Consider the following 22,759-nt stretch of genomic DNA (forward strand, 5'->3'; position numbering starts at 1 on the left):
TAGACTGATTTTTTTACCTCCTTTTTTGACTTCTCTGAAGGAACATTTGTGTATTCTTTAGACATCTCTTTCAGATACAATGGCATCTGATAGATTGATGCTTTTTCTCTCTTAAAATGTTTTATAAAATAGTAGTTTGTGAAATACTACCTTTTCCTCCTCTCTTCCTTTTGAAAATGGAACCTACTTCCACTGAATGAAAAATAAATGCTCTGAGATTGAAGAAGGGCCCAGCTGGGACCCCTGTAGTAGAAGCCTCACAGTGTCCCTGGCTTTACTTTTCCTTGCTTTATAGCTTAACAATAGATTGTCCCCAGTGGCTTGACCCAAAGTTTGGAATGTCCCCTGCTGTAGAATGTTGCCCTGAAATTTATGATGAATGCCCTTATGCTTACTTATCATAATCCTTCTGATCTAGCATTCTTTCTAGACTACTCCCATCTTTGTTCCTGGCTTGCTAACACCACTGGAGGACCACACTGCCAGAGGAATGGCTCCATGAAGCATGACAGTGCCCCTCCCCATCTCCCAGAACTATCATGCAGCCTCTGGAATAATGCCCAGATTTTCCTTTAAATATCCTAAGCTGGACTGAGAAAGGAAGGAAGTTTTGAAGGTGTTAACCTGCTGCCTTTTCAGATCCCTGGTGCTCTGACAATAAACACTTATTCTAAATAGCCCAACTCCTGTGTTGGCCTATTGGCTGAATAGCACAGGCAGCAGGAGCCCCAGACTCAGTTGCTCTCTGGTTTCAAGATCAGATTATTATAATCCTTTTGGTAGGCAATTGTGGCAAAATATCAGAGTTTTTAGAAAGTACTATGAAAACAGTGAGGAAAAGTCTTTCCCTACAACGATTATAATATATTCCCTATAGGTTAAAAGATTATAACCAAAAAAAAAAAAAAGTACTTGTAATAGCAAGCATTATAGTACTTAAGATATATTTTTTAACCCAGGAACTGAGTTCATGAGCTAATCAATTAATGAGAAACCATTTATATAAGCTTAATTTCCAATATCTATCTTGAATGAATCGAAATTTATTTTCTATGTTTGCCCTCTTATTTCTTCCTTGCCCATATCCTATTCTCCTTTGTATCTGATAAAGGTTGTAGGATGACTCTGAGAGTTTAATTTCACAACCTCCTGAATCAGTCATCTTTCAGCAGATCAACCAGTGAGAAGCATTGATGAAAGTTTGGAAGGCATGAGGAAATGAGTAGTCTCAGAGTCTTTCCCCTTCTTCTCCAACTCAGCTGGCAAATTTGGCAACACATGTTTTTTCATGACTCCAGCTTCTACCACACCGGCCAGTCATGCTTCCAGCTACCATCAGAAAGATAACAGCCCCTACATTCCAGTAGCCCACCTTTTCACTTTATACCTTCAATCTAGTGAGGATGTTGGCTTTCTACTATTGCTCATCTCTGAACCGGTTCATTATCCTCTGTTGCCTTCTCTGCTCTTCTATCACCTGCACAGCCAATTCTTTCACTGCAGTCCTTCTGTCGAAAACACTTAGTGGTCTCCTTTTTTCAGGCTGAATACCAACTAACGAACTTCATTCTAATATATGCACTTTCACGAGAATTTGTGAGTATACATTATAAAAACAGGGGAAGGCCTTTAATTGTTTAGAATAGAATGAGAAAAGCCTCAAAGATTGTGAAGCAGGAAAGGCCAGAAGCCTGATCTTCAAGATCATCTTACTTATTTCTTATATGTATTTCCTAATGACGCCTGAAGAAAGAGTATTATTCGACTGAGTGGAAAGGCCAAGCTTTGATTCGATGTGCTATATTGGGACTATTTTTTTCTTTTTCTAGAAAAAAAAAAACTATATATAATAACCAGTTTAAACTGGAACCCATAAAAAGTACATAAATAGTACATACTTCTGAGTAAATAGGAAGAAAACCAGATCTCAGTGCTCACAATATTATCCAATTTGAGACATATTGTCCTGGCTGAGTGAAATAATCTTTATGGACAATTTTTCTCTCATACATTCTTCACACAAAATAATAAAACCCAATATATGCAAACAGAGACAGGAACTCTAAAGATATATGCACCAAATGTATGGTCCTTTCCATTGCTCTCTTCAAGCTGAAGTGGGCAGGGCATACTGCAAGGCAAGAAAAGCCACTGTGTAGGAAGAGACCATCTAGTTATCAGTCAAATCAATTATACACACAGCTTCTCAGTCTCTACAGTGGGCAAAAAATATGCCAATCACTGTTTTCCGAAAGGTGATGACGACTCAGGGCTTTGGGATAATAAGTAGAACCAAACATGCTCTTTAAAGTTGTAAAAATAAAGAGCAACATTATTCAAAGGAAGACAGTGACTCAACAAACTTCAGAAATATTTTTCTTATTCCCTTGGTATACTCTGTCTCAACTAGTCTCTGTTTCTCCTTTAACTCTTAGTCTGTAATTGCTGAACAAACACATCTTCTATCTTTCTATGGAGCTTAGTATTGTGATATTTTTTTCTTTTCTTTCCAATCATTGGGATTAGTTTCCCTATCAGCTGGGATAGTTAGAACAGTAGGAAAAAATTTAAAACAGCAGAATATAAGCCTACAATCTAGAATCATATACCACAATGTGAAAATTAATTCCAACAATTTTTGTCTATTTACATAACAAGGACGAGGTTGGATCAACCTGATCTCATAAGTGTTGTTAAAAGCAGTTAGTCATCTGGCATTTTAGTGCATTATCATTTATTATTTCTTCAATCTTCAGTATCTAAGGAAGGTTTTAAAAGTGTTTTAGCACCTCCGGCAGAGAAACTATTGCTGCCCCGCCTACATTGCCTCACTCATGCCATTTCAGCCTGACATCCAAATACCAGAATATACTTTTTTTTTGCCTATGGGTATTCCCTGGACACTGCTTTTCCCACCCTCATGCCAGATCGGAACAACCAGGAAACTCATGACAACCAGGAGCAGGCCTCAACTACCAATTACCTTTCCAGGGTGGCATATATCTGAGGAATATATCAACAGTCCCCAGTGGGATAAAAACTACTTGCCTGTGGCAGTGCTTGGCTTGGTAATGCACCCTTTACTGTCTGCCTTCACTATCCCATATCACTGCCCTGCTCCCTTCTCAGTGTCCCCTTCACTGCCCAAACAATTTGTACTTGATGCCTTGTTTCAGGGGCTGCACCTAAAGGGATTCAAAATAAAACAAAATCAAATTATTCTCAACACTCTGGGGAAACGTCATCCAGTCCCCATAAGATGAATCAGCCTCATGTATATTTTCTAGGGAGAAACCAAGTGAATAGATGCTGCTTCTGATAAAGCTGCAGTGACTAAAGGAGAAAACAATAATTGCAGTAGCACTTCATATTTCTTTTTCCTCACAGCCTGTCTGGCTTATTTAATCAGGGCCGTTTGGGCACAAGGACATAGAAAAGCCCCACGCTGAAAATTAAGATGACCAAGCACCCAGAAATTAAGACTGTGGATATCCCACCATTGTCATTGTCATCGGCCATGCTCACTTACTGATCAGCTTCGCTACTTCATTTATTCTTTTGCCATTTAAGATGCCAGTGAATTATGAAAAGATTATATCTTTTCCCCAACTATTATGATGATGCTATTTCTGTTTTTCTGGCTATAGAGAACTAAAATAAAAATTAAATGCAAATTAGTGCCAATTTAACTTACTTTTTAGAGTCTCAAGCAGTGAACTGTGAAACGGTTGTGATAAAAGTTTATTTATTCTTTCTGACTCATGGCATCAAATTACTGTTTTGGGGGGATAAATATGTTATCTTTCCAAATACAGTCTTGCAGCTGATTTTAATAGACTTTACACAAAGGGTACTGGCTTCTAAAAATATGGGTGTTTATGTGTCTGTAGACTGTATTTCTATTGTTAGCCTCTAAGCTATTTCATTACTTACCACCTTCTCCACATTACAGGCCATTTCACGGTACCATAAAGAGTAGTTATTTTCTGTGGAGAGTTACTTTCCTTTTGGGTTTGAATTACAAATTAGGTTTAGGCAAATAAAAAGAAACAGAATGTTAGCTTACTGAGAGAAACAATTAATAACCTATTTCCATTGCTCTTGGCAAAACACAAACAAGCTCTGATTTAAGAAAGCATTATTTAGTTTAAAAAATTGTAAGGATGGTAAATTGATGTTTCCATTTCTTTTTTGTTATCTGAAGTCCTCATTGGTCAAAGATAGAAACCACATCATTTCTACAAAAGAATGCAATGAACTTTGAATGCAAGTGCTAAAGACATCCAAGGAAGTTTAAAGGCATTTAGCCACTCTGTTGTCCTCTCAATATTTTTATATACTCGGTAAAATAAAGGAAGCAAAGCATAGAGTCTAGGGTAAAACCAGAAAACATTATAATAATAAGGTGAAGACACAAAGATTCACTGTCACAGACAACCTCACACTGCTTAATTTAAGTTTAAGGGATTACTTCAAAGCATAGCCTATGGAAATTTAATGATAAGCTATGGTTCATCTGAACTTGTCGGTTGGCCCCAAGCTGCGATAATCAACTTTTCAATGTCAGACTCATTTACTCCTCGAAGAATCCTGAAATAGCCATTCTCTCCCCATGAGTTTCCCCAGGAATTGGCAACAATCTGAATAAAAACAAAAAAAAAGAAAAAGATGAATATCACACTTTGATATTTTTTACTTATTATGATATTTTAGACTTATTATGAATTATAATTATTAAGAACCTAAATACTTTCTAAATAAGAATAAAGGTTACATCATTCATCAGTTAGATTAATATGCATGCATATTTATGTTACCAATAGCCAGAATTGGTGTAATACCTCTGAGTCCCCCAGAGGACAACAGTAACATATGCATGAGACCTTGAAATGCCACATCAGAAGACACGCAAGCTTAAGTTTGTGTCTATGATATGACTGGCCCAATGCTAGACACTAGAAGAACAAAGACAAATGCATTATCCTGTGTTCAAGGAGCTTATGGTCTAATGAAGTACAGCCAATATAAGACAAGGTAGAAATATGCAAAAGGTGCAACTGAGGTCAACAGAGGGGCATCTCATTTACTTGAATGGTTCAGAAAAATTGTCATGGGGGAAGCACCACATGAGATTCATATTAAAGCCTGAGCATAAATTAACCAGATTAAAAAGGAAGAGAGGAGATTCAGATAAAAGAAAAAAAGAGCATAAACACAAAATCATGAGGCAGCATGAAACAGTGAAACAAAGCAATAAAATTGTTATAAAATTAGGTCATAAAACAGAAGCAAGTTGGTAGGTTACCCATCAGTTAAATTAATATACGTGTATTTATATGCTTGGAACAGGAGGTAAGGACATCTATACTGAGAAAATAATGGTGAAAATGATAGCAAGTTATTGAGTTGCTTCCAGCAGGAGAGAAAGATGAACAAATTTATATTTTGATTACATTTTTGCATGAAATGAGATGAATGAATTGAAGAAGGTAGATACAAGAGGCAGGGAGACTAGCTAGTAAATTTGTCATAATCAAGATGAGTGACTTGTGGAAGTGCAGGGAAAATAGAGAGAGAAATAGAGAACATATATAAGAAATAGTCAGAAAGTAGAATTAATAGGAATTAGAACTTTTGTTTTATTTTTATTTTTTAAAAAATAATGATGGTTAGAGAGTTGAGATAGGTCTAGAACATTTCCTTAGTTTAGAGCTTGAGGAAATAAGTGTACAGGGAAGAAAAAACATTAATGCAGTGTATAGAAAATATCATGAAAGCCAAAAGGGCATACGGAAAGGAATTATCTGACTATAACTAAATGTGACAGAAAAACTCAGTAGGATAATTACTGAAATTATTCATAGGATTTGCCTCACGTTCACTCTATACTTGGCCTAAGATGAAAAGTTTTCTCAGATGTGATCTACATTGGTATTCTCAAGGTATAGAATGTTACATTCAAGTTTTACTGCTTTCTACCATGTAAGAGAGGGTAGATTCACTCAACATCAAAATCGTCAGCCTTAATGAAGAACTTATTCTCATTTCTTTTAAGATTTGACTCTTTGCCTTCTTATTCTCCAGCTTTATTGAGATATTATTAAAATATAAAATATGTTTAAGATATACAATGTAATTAGATATACATATATATTGCAAAATGATTACCACAATAATGTTAGTTAATACCTGTTTCTTAATGTTCATGATGTGTGTGCATGTGTGTGTGTGTGTGTTGATAACATTTAAGATTTAATCCTTTATCAACTTTCAAGTATATAATGCGGTGTTGATAATAATAGTTACTGTGCTATGCATTAGATTCCCAGATCTGGGTGTTTTTACCCTTTGAACAATATTTTCCCATTTCCCCCAACCCCAAACCCTTGGCAACCACCATTCTCTATTTTTGAGTTCAACTTTCTTAGATTATATATATAAGTGATAACATATATTTGTCTTTATCTGGCTTGTTTCACTTAGCATAATGCCCTCAAAGCCCATCCATGTTGTCACAAAAGACAGAATTTTCTTCTTTATGGCTGAATAATATTTTATTGTACTATGCACGCACACACACACACACACACACACACACACCACATCTTATTAATCCTCTCATCCATTGATGAACACTTAGAGTGTTTCTATATCTTGGCTATTGTGAGTAATGCTGCAATAAACAAGAGAGTGTAAACATTTCTTTAATATTCTTTTTTTATTTCTTTTGAACATATACTCAGAAGTAGGATTTTGCAACATCATGTAGTAGTTCTACTTTTAATTTTTTGAGGAACTTCCATACTGTTTTCCATAATGGCTGCACCAACAGTGTACAAGGATTCCCTCTTCAGCCTCACCAGAACTGTTTTTTTGGCTGTTGTTTTGGTTTGGTTTTTTTTGATAGTAGTCATCCTAACAGGTATGAGATGATATCTCATTGTGATTTTGATTTCTATTTCCCTCGTGGTTAGTGACGTTGAGCACTTTTTCATGTACCTATCGGCCATTTTTATGTGTCTACTTTGGAAATACATCTATTCAAATCCTTTCCCATTTTTCAATCAGATTGGAGGTTTTTTGCTATTGAGTTGTATGAGTTCCTTATATATTTTTAAAATTAACCTTTTTTCAGATAATCGTATTGCAAATATATTGCAAATATATTCTCCTATTACATAGGTTTAATTTTTATTTTGCTGATTGCTTCTTTTGCAGTGCAGAAGCTTTTAAGTTTGATGTAGTGTCACTTTTTGATTTTCCTTTGGCTGCTTCTGCTTTTGGTATCATATATGAAAAGTCTTTGCAAAGACCAATGGCAAAGAGAATTTCTCCTCCTTTTTTTCCTTGGAATCTTATGGTCTTCAGTATTAAAGTGTTTAATTCATTTCAAGTTAATTTTTGTAGGTAGCATAATATAAGGGTCTGATTTTATGCTTTGTATATATGGTTACCCAGTTTTCCCAAAACCATTTACTGAAGAGACTATCTTTTCCCCATGCATCTCCTTGGTTTCTTTGACAATTAGTTGATTGTATGTCAGTGGGTTTATTTCTGGGCTCTCATTCTGTTCCGTTAGTCTATGTATCTATTTTTATGTCAGAATCATGCTGTTTTGATAACTCAAGCTTTATAAAAAAGTTGAAATCAGGAAGTGTGATGCCTCCAGCTTCATTATTCTTTCTCCTGATTGTTTTGGCTACTCAGGGTCTTTTGTGGTTTCATATGAATTTTAGGATTACCTATTTCTATGAAATGTCATTGAAATTTTGCTAAGGATACATTGAATTTATAGATGGGTGTGTGTTGTATAGGTATTTTAACAATAATAATTCTTCTGATCTATAAACAGAGTATCCTTTCATTTATTTGTATCTTCTTCACTTTCTTTCAATTTTTTACAATTTTCAGTATACAGATCTTTCATCTTCTTGGTTAAATTTAGTCCTAAATTTTTTTCATACTACTGTAAATGAAATTTTTGTTTGCTAGTATGTAGAAACACAACTGACTTTTGTATGTTGATTTTGTATCCTGCAACTTTACTGAATTTACTTAATCTAATAGATTTTTGATGGAGTCTTTAAAATTTTTTATATATAAAGTCATATCTGCAAACAGAGACAACTTCACTTCTTCCTTTCCAATCTGGATGCTTTTTATTTCTTTTTCTTGCCTGATTGCTCTGGTTGGGACTTCCAGTATTATATCGAATAGGAGAAGTAAGAATGGACAGTCTCATTTCATTCTTGATCTAAACAAAAAACTTTTAAACTTTCATCATTGAGTATAATGTTTGCTGTGAGTTTGTCATATATGGCATTTATTATGTTGAAGTATGTTCATTATATTTCCAATTTGTTGAGTATTTTTATTGTAAAGGAATGTTATATTTTGTCAAATGCTTTTTTTGTACTTATTAGATGATCATGAATTTTATCTTTTGTTTTATTAGTAAAGCGTATCACATTTATCGATTTGCATTTGTTGAACTATCCTTGCATCCCCGAGATAAATCTCACTTCATCATAATATAATACCCTTTCAATGTACTGTTGAAGTCAGTTTGCTAATATTTCATTGAAAATATTTGCATCTATGTTCATCAGGGATAATCATCTATAGTTTTCTTGTAGTGTCCTTACCTTACTTTACATCAGAGTAGTTCTGGCTTCATAAAATAAGTTAAGGAGTGTTCCCTGCTCTTTGATTTTTTAGAAGAGTATGAGAACTATTGGCATTAATTTTTCTTTATATGTGTGGTAGAATTCACCAGTGAAACCATCTGGTTCTGGGCTTACTTTTATTAGAAGGATTTTGAATGCTGATTCAAGCTCCTTACTTATTAATTTGTTCCAATTTTCTATTTCTTTATGAGTCAGTCTTGGTACATTACTTATACATTTCTAGGAATTTATCTATTTCATCTATGTTATCCAATTTGTTGGGGGAAATAATGGTCGAAGGGTACAAACTTCTAGTTATAAGATGAGTAAGTTTTGAGGATTTAGTATACAACATGGTGATTATAGTTAACAATACTTCTATTGTATGCCTGAAAGATGGTAAGAGAGTATATCTTAAATGTTCTCACCATGCACTCAAAATATGGTAACTATATGAGGCTATGGGAGTGTTAACAAACATTTTGGTAAGCATTTTGCAATATTTATATATAGAGAAATCATCACTTTATACACTTTAAACTTAAACTTACCTAAAACTTAGTCTCCTGTCACACAAATTGCATATGTATTATAAGACAGGAAATGTTTTCTTTTACTTCTCCTAGAAATACTTTATACTTTATCTTCACATATCATGAGAATTAGACCTGTAGCCATTTGTCTAGTTAATTGATCAAATCCTAAAGGATAATAAAACTTCCCTTAGCTCCCCCAAAGGGCCAAAGTGTTAGAGACCAGACAAAATTCTAAATTATAGCTCAGGTTGCCAGGAGTACTGGGACATTATCTCCCTCTCCCTCGGTATTTACATACTAAAAGGTATAAAACCCATCATTTGGAGACATTATCTGGTATGCATCTGGCCCCAGACATATTTATATTCCTCAGGTTTAGGGTAAGAACAAAAGACCCATCCCATTTCAACTTAATGGAATACAAGTTTTTTCACTCCTTCCAGAAAAGAAGGAGTTTGTCTGTCTCACTCCTCCATATAAATGAAGAAAATACATCGTTTTCTGTCTCTCATACATAGAGATTAAATTGTCACCTCTATAGAAAAATTCCATTGACTCTTATCACAGCACCTGCAAGACTAAAGTACGGGGGTCCAATGCTGTGACATTGGCTATTGATTTTGTTGTATCGGTTAAGAACTCTTTTCTTCTGACCCAAGTGTCTTCATATAAGTGGACTAGCATCTTAGACCTTTCACAATTCTTGATGAAACAGTAAAATAGTTTTTAAATATTTCATATTTTAATTAAACCAATATTAAGTTTTATACAAAATGAAAATAATTTTAGTGATGACTGGATTTATAAATTGTTATTCATTTACACATTCAACAAATATTGTTTATATTCCTACTATATACCAGTAATTTTGCACTGCTCTTTGTATACATTGGAAAATAAGACAGATATGATTCTGGTCTGAAATGAATATATAGTTTAGTGGGGAAAAAAAGTCAACCAAAATTTATAATAAAAAAATACAATAAATTTTCAGTCCGAGTCTTATATTTCTACCATTTACATGAAATAATGTATCTAAAAGAGTGACAGTAGAAAGAAATCCTGGCCATATGCCCATGAATTAATGTTTTCTTTGAAAATTTTTGGTAAGTAGTAAGTTCAGAATTGATAGTAACTACAAGAAATGTAGTTTAAAAGGATAGTGTACATAAAGAAGTACAAATTAGTAGTTGATAGTTGGGCACAGGGAGCATGGCAGAGAGAATGCAGTTAGCATTAATATGATGGCTAAGTGGAGGGCCAGGGAAGGGAGGGAGCAATTAGAGGGATCATTTTATGAACTATATAGATGTCTAACCAATGTACTGTATACTTGAAACTAATTTAAATAAATTCATTTTAAAAAATACATATCAGATTTAACTAGCACAGAAAAAAGAAAGGGTAGTGTACCTGTGTTGAACAAATGAGTGTGAGTGTGTATGTGTTTATTACCCATGAGGCTTTAGGATGGAAATGGAGTTGAAGGTAAGAAGATCACAGAACGTTTCCTTTACATTATATTCATATTTACTCAACACAGTCAAATTTACTCAATAAATACTTACTGAGTGCTTTATGATAAGAATTGTTGTGAAATAAATATATTAAAGAAATTTTTGGCTCTAAATGTTACATTATACGATTGGATAACTATTCAAATTAATTTAATAAAAATCCCATATAAAAATTTATTTGTAGATATTCAAATATCTTCTTTCATGTATTATGAATTTAATTCTTGAATATTAATATTAATTATTGGCTACTTCAAGCTTTATTTTAATAAGAAAAATGATATTTAAGAAAGCTGAGTTTAAAAACAAAGAAGCATCATTCTACTTAAAAACATAATGTTGCCATATATCAAGACAGATACAAGGTTAGGACCACATACTTGGGTGACTGATTTTTGTGAGTGACTTGTGGAGAACTCTAATTAACAAGATTCACTCTGGTAAGTACAAGTACTAATATCTGGTGTTTTGTTAGTTATAATAGACCCTCTACTGCATACATTCAAGCTCAAATTTCATGATGAATATCATTCTCTAAACTTTATATTATTTCTGAAAAAAAATGTATAATAATGTAAGGACTTGGGACAATTCATCAAAGTTTACTGTAATCAACTGAATATTTGAGCTAATATGTTGTAATCATTTTCAAACTGTTTCTTACATGTAACTTTCTATTAATATTAAGACTAGACATTGTTTTTTCTCCATAAAGAAACATGTACATGTTATAATTGGCAAAAGCAAAAACAAAACACTTAACCTTTATATATAAATAATTGACACAAATAGTACAAAGGTATCATCCATAGCAAAAATAATGTAAGAACGCAAAATTGATTGACACATATGACAGAAATATAACCATTACTTTAAGTTTAATATTGATAATAATATGAAAAAAAGTTTTCCTGTTGATTCTCATTTTGAAAACAAAATACTGGTTTTTAACAATTTAAAATAAGAGGATTTGAGGAAAATTATTACTATAATATTAATGATTACAATGACTTTTGTGTTGGAGAAAATACTGGCATTGCAAACAATATTATAGTGACTTAGGATGTGACTAAATAATGCAAAGCAGGAGTAGAGACACAGAAGATTCTAAAATATATACTTCATGGTAGAAATTCAAGTAGAGTTACATACCCAAAATTTTTCTTTTCGTCCCTGGGCTCCTCTCAGTGTGCCCCATCTACAAATAGTAATAATAATAAATATTGGTATGGTTAAAAATGTTTGACTTGCATCTTGATAAAATGTAAATTATTTTCAGGATTGTATCTTTTCTATTTTCCTTTGCTCCACCCTCTTTTACTATGCAATTGTCATTATTGCCTGACAGAAATGTGCTTGTATAGTTTTCTTTTTGACTACGACATTATTTACTTGCTCAGAAAATAGTCATTTATATCCAAATGGTTTGAAATCAAACTTATTGCTCAAAGGAGATCCTAGGGCAACTAGGGTATGAAGGTTTTATTTTGTTGTTGTTGTTTTTGTTTTATTTTTTATTCTATTAAAATACAGTTGACATATATTTATTTCAAGTAAAACATATATATTTGATAGATGAATGAATAAGATGTGAGATTTTATATATATATATATGGATGTGTGTATATATATATATATATAATATATATATAATATATATATATATTACCGAGCCATAAAAAAAAAAAAACTTGCCATTTATGACAATATGGATGGACCTAGAGAATATTATGGTAGTGAAATAAACCAGACAGAGAAAGATAAATGCCATAGGATTCCACAAAGGTTTCAAAATACTTAATGATGCCTACCTCTTTTACATCTAACTCTCTGAAACTCTACCTACCCTAAATGGCATAAACCACAAACCTCCAAGACTTGCGATACAAAACATAATGTAAATACAGAAAATTGTTGTAGATAAGAGAATTTATGTAAAAATATTAATATGTATATATTATTTTATAAACTGGCTATGCACCGAATTTGTACCTATAAAAATGAAATCCATATTCCTAGTACTGGCTCATTTTCAATGTAGCATGTAACAATTCATTAAGAACCCAAACCTACAATACCTCATTTTTTCTCTTGACTAAGCCCAGTGAGGTAGATATTACTAATGTGTTTTATTTACTAATGAAATAACAAGATTTGTCCAATATTATAGAGTGAGAAATGTTGAACCAAGACTCCAAATTCCATACTCCTCTTCATATCTTATATTGCTTCTCTTATAGAGTCCACAACTGCTGTATGTCCTGAACAGCATCAGTTTTATGCTGAGAAAACAGTGATGACCACTTTTACATGATTTGTGGATTGTGAGAATATAGTTCTGCCCACATATCACCCCATCGATTCAGCCCAAATCCCATCATCCGAGGTCCTTTAAGCTAAATCATGATGTGCCATTACATAACATTCCTGAAAGAGATACAAATTTGTTCAAATATTTTCAATATGTCAATTTACAGAAAGTTATTTTTCATAGTGCAGAATAGAACAATGTCATCATGGCATGGAGGCATTGCCTAAAAATGATATTCAAGAATATACATTAATGCATTTGGATCTTTTGGCATCAGAGTGAGGGGAAAAAAGTGATTAGGAAGGTAGGAAGCTAAAAAACAATTTTTCTTTCTGTTGTTCCTGATAGGAGCTAGGATTGGCAATTACATTGGTTGTCATTTCTCTTATAGTTCCCTGCTGCACACAAGGGTAGAACAGAACACGTTAAGATTTCAAATATTCTATGTAGATTAATGTATAAATTCAAACTGATTCGATTATTTTCCAAACCATTTTTGCAGTTTTGTAATTGCATTTACACACTTTTAAATTTTCTAAAAAGTCATCACCATTGAAAAAATTTACCAGTCACAATATGTGTCCCTAAACTTCAGCGATCATTATGTACTTTTAGTAGATGATATCTGAAACCTCAAGTCATTCATTTCTACTTACTTATCATGGCTATCAAAACAATTTCAAATAGGCTTTACCACTCAATTTAACTTTATTTCAGATGATCTGGCTACTACTTTAGCTATTTACATAAAATATAAAACATCAGACTGAATCAGGACGGTCAAAGGAACCATTCAACTCCAAAATTATACAGGCAGGAGAGAAACCCCATATCTGAGATCTCACCAGACCTGGTGAGAAGTTGGGGGCAGTCTTGCTTGAGGCGCTAAGGGGACTCCTAAGAAACAACTCCCAATTAAGGAAGAGGTATTCAGACATGGTAAACAACTCCCAATTAAGAAAGAGGTATTCAGACATGGTAAGATCTGTCCAAACTCAGCTCTCACACTGGACTCAGGCAAGTCAAATTTGTTATATTAAAACCTGAAAGACCTATTTTGCTAAAAGCTCTGCATATTCTATAACACACTTTAATAATACTCAAATAGAGGGTAAAACCAAATGTGGATAAAAGTTTCTTCCCCACTTTATAAGATCTTTCAAACTTCTTGGCTTCTAATGCATTGAGGATGGTTCAAAGGAAAACAAATATTATACAGAATATTTATAAAAAAAATTATACCATAAAATAAGAATTGCATTTATTAATAAGACTATTTTAGATACTCTGGAGACTCTCAGAAAAATTGAGACATTGTTTGGGGGCATGAAAATCCACAATTACATATGGAGTTAAGGTTTAGCAAAATAATGACTACACATAATTCTCTTACCAACAGATCAGAGACTAATTCTAAGGAAACAGAATATTTCCTCACAAAGGAGAAGAGGCACTTCAGATTGTAGCTTTATAATTTTTCTTTTTCTAGTACCACAAATAAATTATAAATGAAATAAACTACCTCAGTTTGGAGACACCTAAGTAACATAAACTATCACTTTAATTTTTGTTCGATTGCCTATATTTTTCAAATGTTCCTATGAATTTTGATTATTTAAATAATATTTTTAATGATATAATAGACAGAAATTGATTTTTACCTTGCAAATCTATCAACTCTTTGGAGTTGCTGTAAAGTTTTTTCAAGAAGTGTTGCTATTTATTATAACTTTAAGATGCATTGTGTAAAATACGAGTCATTTTTAACCCAGAGAGAATACCAGAATTCAAATTATTATAAAAAAAATCTCAAAATGGGCAGGAAAAAAAGTCTTTAAATAGATGAGGGAGGAAAAGTAAAGCAAGGCTGCTGAGTTTGATAGCTTCAGAAACTAGGATGCTTGCGAAAGAAAATTATTATTATTTTTTTTTAAAAAAAGGACATTAACCTTTATGCAAAATTCATATGGAAAAACATATCACATTCACCGCAGGAGCTATTGTGTAGTTCCCCTACATTATAGCCTCTGTGTCAAATGACAAGCAAGATTCATCCATCACAGGTTCTTACACATGTACTGCGACCTTCAGTTATCTTTTCTCTCCTCTATCTTCTCTAGACAGTTCTTGAGATGGTAATCAAATATCTCATAGAGTCGCAATGGGGTGTTGTAGAAAAATAGACTTGTGGGTTGTTTTCTAAATATATCATGTGCTGAAAGACTGAGAGAAATCACTTTGCCCTAGGTGATTTCCCATTAATACTATAGCAAATTCATGTAATTAAAAACTTTCTCCACACTGAAATGAAGGTTAACTGGTACAAAGCAAGAAGACTACTTATTCATTTACATTCATTTTATTATTATTCATTTATAGGAGAGAGCTCTTCTGACCTTTGAAGGGCATTTTTCTCTAAGATACATATGTTTCTGAATTGTGGTACTGCACTTTTCCATGACATTATACCAATAGGCTGAAAATTCTTGATATATGTATATATTTTCACAAATGTCTTCCTGTAAGTCAACAGCTGTCTTTGAGGACATGGGAATCTTCATTACATTCATATTTTCTCTAAACATAACTACACTCTTCTTTACTTCATTTGTACTTCTTCATTTTAAGGACTATTCACAAGCATTTGTTTAAACAGACCAAAACTCTAACCTCAGATCGTCTCCTTGACCTTGCTACTCTAAAACAGGTTGTACAAAAGGTTCACAGGTTTGAGAGATCTTAATAATGGCTTTTCTTGCCTCAAGTGATTCTACTTCATATGAAGATTATACTGTTCTTTAAAATTTTTTCTACCTCATTAAATTATTTCAATTATTTGTTAAGACCCACTAATGTTTATTTTCTCTCAAAATTTAGTTACATCTTGGGAAATGCTGGTACTGAAAAAATCTGGGCAGGTCCTAGCTCATGGACTATATTTCCTGAGGATGCCTGAGATGCCTACATTGAGTCAATTCTCACCTCAAGCAAATGATCATTTAATCTCTTCCTTCTGGATTCATCTTATATTCTCCTTTTAGGTAGCTCTAGAAACACTACTCTTTTGCATAATATGAAAATTCTTAGTGGAGAGACCATAAATTCTGCAGAGTAAAGCATGAAAACCCATTAAGGTATGATGTAAATTTTGCATTGCTAAGGTTATGACTGTCTTTATGCATGTTCCCTTTAAAAAGAATGTTATTCTTCATGATAACTGTGCTAAACAATATTAGATTTCTTTAAATCCTATTTTAAGGTATATCTAGATAACAAAATTATTGGAATTGAATAAATACTATATATGAGATTTTAAGTTACAATTTTTTATTCCCTTGGTTTTGATTTTGCCATTGAGGTTCATATATCTAGTAATGATCATAGATAACATGGAAATAAAAGAGAGTTAAAATAAAACTTTTTTAAGGTAATATTTATATTCCCATAAATAATCCTTTTAAAAGGAAAGCATAGAATCTCTGTGTACTTCGTCCGTTTATTTCTGCCTTTTCCAGCAAATACCGTTTTAGTACGGAGAACATATGTCTTTTGTCTTCAAGATACTGGCAATCCAATGAGAGTGTAGAATTTTAGTCACAATAAATAAGTGCAAAGTCACAAGAGAACCAAGAAAACCTCATCTTGGCCTTTTCTAAGAGCAGCAGTACTCCAACGTGACTGGAGAATAACAATGGGAATGGCAAGAAATAAAATCGGAAAAGCGGTTTTGGCACAGGCTGTCAAGAGTATTCGTGGTTACCCAGCATGGCATTTACAAAATTGGTAATAGAGAATCATCTGAATATAGGATGTGACAGGATCCAGACAGTCTTTCAAAGGGACAATTCTGGCATTAGCATGAGGGATAAGTTCCAGGGGGAGGAAGTTGAAAGAATGAGATAAATGCTGTAGTTAAAGCAAGAAATAATAAAATCTTGAATAAGAATGTAAGACCCACAAAGCAAATAGTTTATTCTTTTTTAATAACTGTGTCTCCAACACGTAGAATAGAGACTATCACATAGTCGACCCTATGTAGATATTTTTGAGCAAGTGAGTTGAAGTACACTGGCAGTGGAAATGAACAGGAGGGCACAGGTTTGAGATCTATTTTGGAGATAAAGTAATGGAATTTCTTGGCCAACTTATATTGACGGAAAAGGAGAAGAAAGAGTCAAGGTTAACCCTGGGATTCCAAGGTTGAGTAAGTAGATACTTCAACTGTGGCATTACTTGAGGTGTACTTCACATTACACAGAGATGTGTTCCCAGTGATCAGGTTGATTTCTCATTGCCTAAAACTGTAATTATAGAGTTGTTTCCTCTTCTTTGAGTTCCCTCTACTGATAGTGGTTCTGCATATTAACCTTTAAATTCATGGCTTTTCAGGATTTCTGACAGTTAAAATACTATAAGAATTAAGGAAAGCTGATTATTAAAAGAAATTGTGAAAGAGCTTTTCTGCAGAGTGAAGAATTCTTCTGTGATGAGAATAATTATTTCCTAACTCACATTTCAAGATCACATTTGCTTAGAAATCAAGTTCTTTAAAGCAGCAGGTCTCGCATCCATCTAAGAATCTAGAGTTATAAGCACACACATACAAATGTTTTATTTTATACTTGGTAGCTGTATTATGCTGTAGCAGAATCATCTAGACCAAAAAGTTGCAATGCTTCTCTGATGAGTGGTTCCTTATGGGGTCCCAGCATATGCTCAGTAGCCTGACAACAGGAATTCAAACTCATGTTTTCTGAGAAGATCAATTCTCTATTAGTGAATATAGATCCAGACAAATAAAAACAAAGTTTCTAAACAGTGGACATGTAAAAAAAAATTATATAGTACAGCCTACTAGAACAGGTGATTTTGGAAGAAAACAAGGAACAAATACATTTAAAAAAAAAGAAGAAGAACCCGATGCAGAACTCCAAACTTTCTTATTAAGGAAATGAAAGCTAGATAGGATACGAGTATAAAAAAATCACCACATAAGCCTCAAGTCAACAACAATGATATGACTACTCTGGACATAGGATATTGCTTTTAAAGGTGAGACTGCAGATAGGCTGTCAGCTCCCTTTACACAAGATTTGAAAGATAACTATAGTAAGAATAAGGCAGGGATGTGCAGGCTTTTGTTGCTTACAAATGTTCTACCAGAGACACTTAATAACTTCACTCAAAATAAGTCAAAATAAGAAACATTCGAGTCTAGTGACTGTGGAAGTATTGAATGTGATAGAGAGCTATCAGAAGGTATTAATTAATGCTAGATCAAAGATGACTGAAAATAGACTGCATAGGAAAGCACAATAAAATGAGAGCACTCCCCACACATCCTTCTTCATTTTCAACTGTAACAAAATGTAAATCAAGCCAGGTTCACTAAATTTAAGATCAGATACTTTTATTGATATATTCTACAAAGGAGCTTTCAATTTTACTATAGATTGGAGAAGCACATGGAGATTTCTAATAGATATTTTTCATTTGGAAATGTTAGAGATAATTGTGTACTCCTACTATTAATCATTTAACCAATACTATTTATTGAGTTGCTGACATATCACTTAACCAACACTATCTTACTATTTCAGGAACAAAAACATTGTAAGTATATCACATGTAATCTGACCAATAAAAAGGAGGTTAGAAGACATTGTCAACAAGATTGTGCCCAGTTTATGCTCTGGTCAGAATGCTCTGTTGTGGAACTGAGAGAACTATCTCTCTGCATTTATTATATCAACAGAATATACATTAAGATGTCCACAACCATGTGAAATGTGTGGGGGAGAGAGAGTGCAAGGCTAAAACCAGCCATCATCATCAGTGATAGTTAACTAGAGTAATATCTTATGAAGATATACTTTAAAGAAAAACTTCAGTTTTTGATGTTAGAAACAGAAATGACTTATCTTTTCATAAAATTTTAGCACTGGAAGGAGACTGAGAGATTATAGTATACTCCGGGGGTTGTCCAACTATGACTCACAGGCTAAATCTGGCCCACTGCCTGTTTTTGTAAATAAAGTTTTATGGAACAGTCAAGCTCATTCATTTACATATTGGCATGGTTGCTAATGGCAGAGTTGAGTAGTCAAGACCCTATTGACTCCTGCCCCGCCCCCACCCCCAAATTAATCCAACTCTTCCAATTTCTTGGCTTCATAGATAAGGCAATTGAGGCCCAAAGAGGTTAAGTAACATTTCAAAATTATATGGTAAGTGGCTTAATTGGTGCTTGTATTAAGGAGCAATTAATAACATAAGTGATCAAAAGTAGGACTAGGAGAAGGCAAAAATGGGTGGAATCATTTTCAACTGTAATGAGGGAAGACAGGATGGGCCTTAAATAATTTATAGGAAATAAGGACCTATCTGAGAAAAGAGCATGAAATAATGCCAGGAGCTACCCTTCAGGCATCCATAGAGAAATCATGAAAGGTTTGGAAAAAGGAGGATTGTAGGCAGCCATAGAAAATAAAGCAGGTGATGGTGAACAAGATGAACTAAAATGGAAAAGTGTGGGTGTTGGAGGCAGGAAGAACAGTTTGGCCATTATAACAATATTCCAATCAGGGTTCCATTCATCATATCTAACCATCTCATTTGTATCAAGAAATGTAATGAACATAATTATTATAATCATGGAGATAGAAAAGAATAATATTTAATGCTTTTATTTTGAGGATCAAAATAAATCAAAGTTGTCATTTAACATCACAAGTAATACTCATTCATCATCTGCAAAATTCATTATTCTGCAACCTTTTTCTTTTTATTGTAACATACACTTGACCTGATCTTCTCTTTGGTCTTATTGAAGTAGTCAGTAATATCCTACATATTTCCATTTAGAGAAAACATTGTAAATTGCCATAGCAATACATGCCTTTTAACAAAATCTCCCAGTTCGTTTATTCATTAGAATTGTCATATATATCATACTCCTAGAGCATAGGATACAATTCTGATCCTAGATTCTAAAATGGTAAGCTTGTTACCATTATATGCTTCCTAAAAATGTACAATGATTATATGCTTTCTAAAAATGTACGAAGTGCTCTCTTTCAAGGGACAATCAATCCACACTCTGACAGAAAAAAGTCAGAAGCCACTATATTTCCTACTCCTGATGTTCCCCCCGCCCAACCACACATCTCTGGAAATTCACAAACATACAATTTATCTAACTTCTATGTGAATTCTATTATATTTGGAATTTTGATAGGCACTTACTGGAAAAGGCACTAGATTATAAAACAACCCCCCTCCCCAAAAGAACTTATTAAACTAATTTGGAAGGTAGCACTGTACCTTAATAAAATTCCATTACACAGGCCCCCAAAATCTGAAGTACCCATGGACATTAAAACACATCTCAGCAAGAAAGTGTACTTTTCCAATAACTGGAAGCAATTCTCAGCCTTAGTGTAACCCATTGCCCCATTCTCTTTTAATTTAAGGAATTTGTCTATAATCCCTGTCCTCAACTGAACCATTTGTTCACGTACCACATCTTTCCTTGATATTTACCAACTAGGAAATTATTATTTCCACCCACATTGATTTCACACAATCTAGCAGAATTAAAGTGTATGTGACCAAATTCCTACTACTTATAGAGCTTTCTTGGTACAAATAGAATTATCTAAGGTCATGAAAACTGTATCGCATTTACCAAAGAAATGAATCACTTCTCCCACAGTCACATTTCTCTTCCCCTTCTCATCCTTATTCATCTACTTGTATTCTAAGAGTAAGCTGAATCAATTTTTTTAATGATAATAAATTGAAAAAATAAGTGTAAAATATATTATATCATAGATAAGTACTTATTCATGACATAATTAGAATCTGCTACAAATTATACTTTTAAAAAATATTTCTGAAAATAGATTTAGAGTAATAAAAAAGTTAAAGTATGAATTTTTAAAAATTAAAATGTAAAGTGAGTAGCCTACTAGGTGGCAGACACACTGTCTCATTAAATCTTCACAACAAGACACTGAGAAAAATTTATTATCCCAATATAATAGATAACTGAAATATAGAGAGATTAAATAGCTTGCCTGAGATCACACAGGAAGAAGGGCAGAACCAGCATTTGAACCTAAGCTTGACTCCAAAACCCATGTCCCTTATGCACCACAATGTTGTCTCCAGAATAAAGATTAACCTTGAACTACCTTGAAACAAACAAACAAACAAACAAAAGATCTTAGAGAACTTGTGTGTGTGTGTATGCATGTATACATATGCATGTTTTATAAGCTACACTTTTCTGAATGTCAAGAAGGCTAAGAATTATTTTTAAAACAACACTTCTACCGTGCCTTTATCTAAAGAAAAATAAAGCTTATCTTTTTTGCTAAAGTTATTCTATTTTGTAAAAGGCCAGTTTGTAGTAATGGCAGTTACAGAGTAGAACGGACCTGGTCAGTGTTTCAGATGACGAATCAATGAAAGACCAATGTTAAACAAGAGAAAATAAATGGACCACAAACTGTCCTGTCAATGTGATTCAGTACTGACAGACAAGAAAACACAATTCAATCAGCGCTGAAAATAAAAGAAAAGTAAAACCCATTTATCAGCTTCACTGTTCTCAGGTCCCTCTCCACCTCCTCTCTTCTGTCAATAAGTTCACCTCAAAGGATCCCAAGAGTCTGTGGAGCCTCCCAGTGGCTTCTCTGGATGATTGATTAATAGCTTTCCATAAGTGTATTAAATCAGTGGGTCTTGTTTTATTTATTAATGCTATCCATGTTATTTATCTCAGTATCTTCAGCACCTAGCAATCATTTCTCAATAAAATTTGTTGAACATTTGAGTTGAGAATCAATTTGGGGAGCATCTACATTAACTAAATAATTGTATTTTTTCACTTTCCAATTAAGGTTCAAATATTTTTCAGTCATTCAGTATAAAAGCCAAGGAATTATTTTAGCCTTTGTATAATCTTAACTAGTTCTTTTTAAATGTTGATTAAGTTTAATACATATCTAGTATGAAAACATGAATCTCAAGTATACTCACACAAGAGAAATTAAATTTGACAGGACTCAAGATAGAGATAAAAGTTCTAATATAATTTGCACCCACAATTATAACAGGTATAAATGCAAAGATTCAGCAAGAAGAATCAACTTGTTTATTCTTTTTCTACAGACTTTGATATCACCAAATCCAAAAGGCATTTTTCAAAAACAGTATCTGTTTTATATGACCTCATTAGCAACATTTCACACTGCTAACCATTCCTGCCTTCTTCGAACCCTCTCTCCTATGTCTGTGTAACACCAAGCCTAGTTCTCCTTCTCTGACTACTTCTCAGTTTCCTTTATGATTCTCTCCTTCTCCATTTGACTTTTAAATGTAGGGGTTTTTCAGGTTTTGATCTGTAATCCTTTCCACTTCTATGGCTTTAGCTACCATCCAAATGCTGATCGTTTTCAATGGTTTCTCTTTGGACTCATAAAATTCTATAGTTTCACTCCAGAAATATATATAATTAGTTATTTGACATTTCCACTGAGATGTCTATAGAAATCTCAGACTCAATATATCTAAATTAAACTCTTGGTTCTCCTACCTCCATCTGAATCTTTCCTACTGTTCAGTAAATGGAATATCTATGCAACCTGTTGTTCATGAAAAATACCTGGGACTTACCCTTGACATCTTCCTCTCCAATCACTATCCCATCCTCTCGTCCAACAA

The 22,759-nt window shown here is 33.3% G+C and overlaps 1 protein-coding gene across 3 annotated transcripts in view; it reads right to left on the bottom strand.

The window, feature by feature from the left end:
- Positions 1–3,048: 3,048 nt before the first annotated feature.
- TINAG (tubulointerstitial nephritis antigen) overlaps positions 3,049–22,759 on the bottom strand; it is a 71,479-nt gene continuing 51,768 nt past the window's right edge. For all 3 annotated transcript variants that reach the window (XM_039852874.1, XM_039852872.1, XM_039852873.1), the window contains 2 exons: positions 11,872–11,917; positions 3,049–4,640 (listed from right to left, as the gene is read on the bottom strand). In XM_039852874.1, coding sequence (XP_039708808.1) covers positions 4,506–4,640; positions 11,872–11,917 — 181 coding nt within the window. In that variant the 3' untranslated portion in view covers positions 3,049–4,505. The remainder of the gene's footprint in view (positions 4,641–11,871; positions 11,918–22,759) is intronic.

Source organism: Pteropus medius, unplaced genomic scaffold (genome assembly GCF_902729225.1).
Source record: "Pteropus medius unplaced genomic scaffold, Ma_sr-lr_union100, whole genome shotgun sequence".
NCBI classification, from domain to species: domain Eukaryota; kingdom Metazoa; phylum Chordata; class Mammalia; order Chiroptera; family Pteropodidae; genus Pteropus; species Pteropus medius.